Below are 3,116 nucleotides of genomic sequence, written 5' to 3' on the forward strand. Positions count from 1 at the left end.
AAGAAGCTTCAAAGCTTCGGTAGTTATCTTGCAAGAAGTTTCGAAGCACTACTTATAATATTCGTTTCAGCCCTATTACACACTGAGTACTGAATGACCCTTCTTGCTGAATGATGATGATGTAATCAGATTCACATACAAAAGGATCTTATTCAAGTGTTCATAAGGTAACAGTTTTAACAACAAAGTTATTCATGCCAATGCTTAATGTTTTACCAATTTCCTGTGTTTAAATTACTTTTTAATCATTTAAGTTAAATAAGGAATGCAAATAGTTTAATTACTTTGATTAAGACAAAAGAAAGTAAATAAATAAAATACACAGCTAGTGACAAAGCTTTCATTCAATATAGTGTATTTCAACATCTATAAAACCTGGTCACAAAAGTGAGACTTTTGTTTTCAAGAACCATATAAAATTTTATGAATAATGATACAGTACACACTATTCATAATAAAAAAAACATTAACATCAGAGCTTTGAAGAAAATTATTGGCCAAGATTACTGGAATACCCATTTGACAACCTAGCTATTGTTACATATAACAAGTTTAATATCTTTTTCTATGCAATTATGTCTCATTAAATTTGTTACTCCTCTGTGTAAGAATTATACACATTAATATTTATATATATACATACTGTATCATTAAATTTTTCACAGCGAATATGTCTCACCTGTCCAATACTGAGGGACGAAGGTTGACCAGGTTGCTGTTCTAGCCTCAGCTTCAGACACTCATGTACTACATCTAGTAAAACTCGAAGAAGAAACAGGAAGGGACGATGAAATGTGGGTAAGCACATTTGCTGATATGTTTCAGACCAAACTCCATACTTGGCTAGTTCTTCAAGATACTCTCTACTCCATCTCAGAAGGCTATCTGAACCTCGGGACAGAGGCGTTGGAGGCTCTGTTAGAACCTTTATAATGATCGTATGATAAAAAGCACTGAATAATAATAAAGGAAATAACACATAAAATATATATTGTTATATTCATGTAAGTCCTATAATGTCCAAAATTACACTCTATACATGTGTACATACTATAGTTTGACTGGTAAATTTCACATATTGAAGAGTGAATCACATTCATTATCTAAATGTACCTTAAAAATGAGTGATTAGTGGAATTTGCTTATCGGTTAATCACCAGGATCGGTAATTGATTATTCTCACAAGAGTCGAATCTTCCCATTTTCAGCTTTCTTTCTTTTTAAGACATTTTCAAGTTACCCTTCATTTAATTTGATAGACTTCTCCAGGTACAAAAATTTAGGAAGTTACTTTTTTAATATTAAAATGTTACACATGAACATATATCATATACACAAAGTAGTACAAAACCTGTAACAAGCTGAAAATATAATTAATACCATTCCAGGAGTTTCTTCCTACAAATTTTCACAAAACTACTCTACTAAAACTAAATCTTTGCAAAAATAATTTTCCTTACACTTCCTGTGGTAAAACTAGTAAAGATCGTTGACAAAGTTTGTGATAGATAATATACAATTCAGGAAAAAATTCATTCTGATCCTAGAAAGACAAAGACAGTACAAGGTTCTTTTACAATTTGTTATAAAAACTTGTGATGATACTAGATGACCTCTTTGTACATATTAAAATGATTCATAAGATGGAAATTGAGGAATTATGAGAAACATTAAAATCATGGAAATAAATAACATTTAATTACAGGTGTTTTGGAATGTTTTTCAAATTTCATCATCAGCATGAAAACCTATAAAATAACTTTATAAAAATCATAAGCTTTAAAGCAAGAAATTGTTGATACAGGTGATAAGTCTGGAAAGAACATATTAAAATGATTAATACAAAAACATTTTACAGTACAGGTTGGAGGAAAATGCAGAAACATGTGTGCTGAGAAATCAATAAATTAAACAACTTATACCTTATTGTACTAGGCAGTTGTTTTTTTTTGTATCTAGCTTAAGTTACTCATAACTGAATAGGGGAAGTCCTGTTAGTGTAAGTAGGATTAATATCTTAATGGTGTTTCACACTGTTAGACTGTTATCAGTCTCTGTCAGAGCAATTTCTGACAAACACAGTCAAATAAGCAAGTTATTCAGCAATCAACATTTTTTGAGCAAATAACAAATATAAACTTGCCATAAGTTTTTTTTAATAAACTCTTTTAGCACGGGCTCGGTCCCTGGGACCGACCTCATAACCATTTTGTGCTTGTTATAGTTTTCATGCTATAACTCTTAAATTAGTAAGGGAATGTTAACGAAATTTTTCAGATTATCAGTAAATATTACAATGCTTTCATACGCAAAATATCAAATTTTTTTATTAAGTCTTAAGGTTTGTAAAGCAAAGTTTTTCTCATGTCTTTTTTATTTATTTTTTGCATGTTGCCTTTCTATCATGCAAAGTAATATTCATTTTAAGATTAAAAACACTTTTATGCATCAGAAAATTTTGAAATTTCACATGTGAAATCTTTATAATGTCCAGATAGTTATTAAACACTTCTTAAGAAAAAATTTTATATTTTATCTGTTATTTTCAGTAATGAATTTCTGTATGGGTTTGGTAGATTTGACTGATCTCATAACCACCATAAAAAATTAGGAAACAAATAGAAATTATGCCTCTTTAATTCTAGAATGAACACAAATTATAACACGAAAACATAAGTGTTTAGACTAAATATCTAAACATTATACATTTAAATATAAATATTTATTATTTTTATTATATTTACCTTTCAGCCTTGCCTGGCTAACAATACAGTACTCACAATGATGTGGCACATGTGCATTCATATTACCGTATACAATAACATAAAACTGACCTTTAGTCTTTACAAAGTGACCTGTCTTGGCTGTGTTTTAGTAGACTAGTATTTTATAAAATACAGTCACGTTTCAATTATAATTATACATGTATATAGATTATTGCAATTTAGAAATAAGTTCTTAAACTTATTTTTCTTAAAACATAGAACAGTAAATAAAGAAGTAAAGCAAACAATTATTTCTTCTAGTTATGACCTTTGTACTCGGTTGTTGCTTGATGCAGGTTGCTAAGCTTTTAAAAAATGTGTACATGGAGGATATGAAACTAAAATATTTTT

The 3,116-nt window shown here is 29.2% G+C and overlaps 1 protein-coding gene across 1 annotated transcript in view; it reads right to left on the reverse strand.

Moving 5' to 3' along the window:
* The window catches only part of LOC106468520 (mitogen-activated protein kinase kinase kinase 4-like), a gene marked incomplete at its 3' end in the record, with an annotated part of 137,027 nt that overhangs the window by 85,902 nt on the left and 48,009 nt on the right, over window positions 1-3,116 (reverse strand). Inside the window, exon 5 of the mRNA XM_013928953.1 lies at window positions 680-925. Within this exon, the coding sequence (XP_013784407.1) occupies window positions 680-925 (246 nt within the window). The remainder of the gene's footprint in view (window positions 1-679; window positions 926-3,116) is intronic.

This window comes from Limulus polyphemus, unplaced genomic scaffold, assembly GCF_000517525.1.
Source record: "Limulus polyphemus unplaced genomic scaffold, Limulus_polyphemus-2.1.2 Scaffold3039, whole genome shotgun sequence".
In the NCBI taxonomy this organism is placed as follows: domain Eukaryota; kingdom Metazoa; phylum Arthropoda; class Merostomata; order Xiphosura; family Limulidae; genus Limulus; species Limulus polyphemus.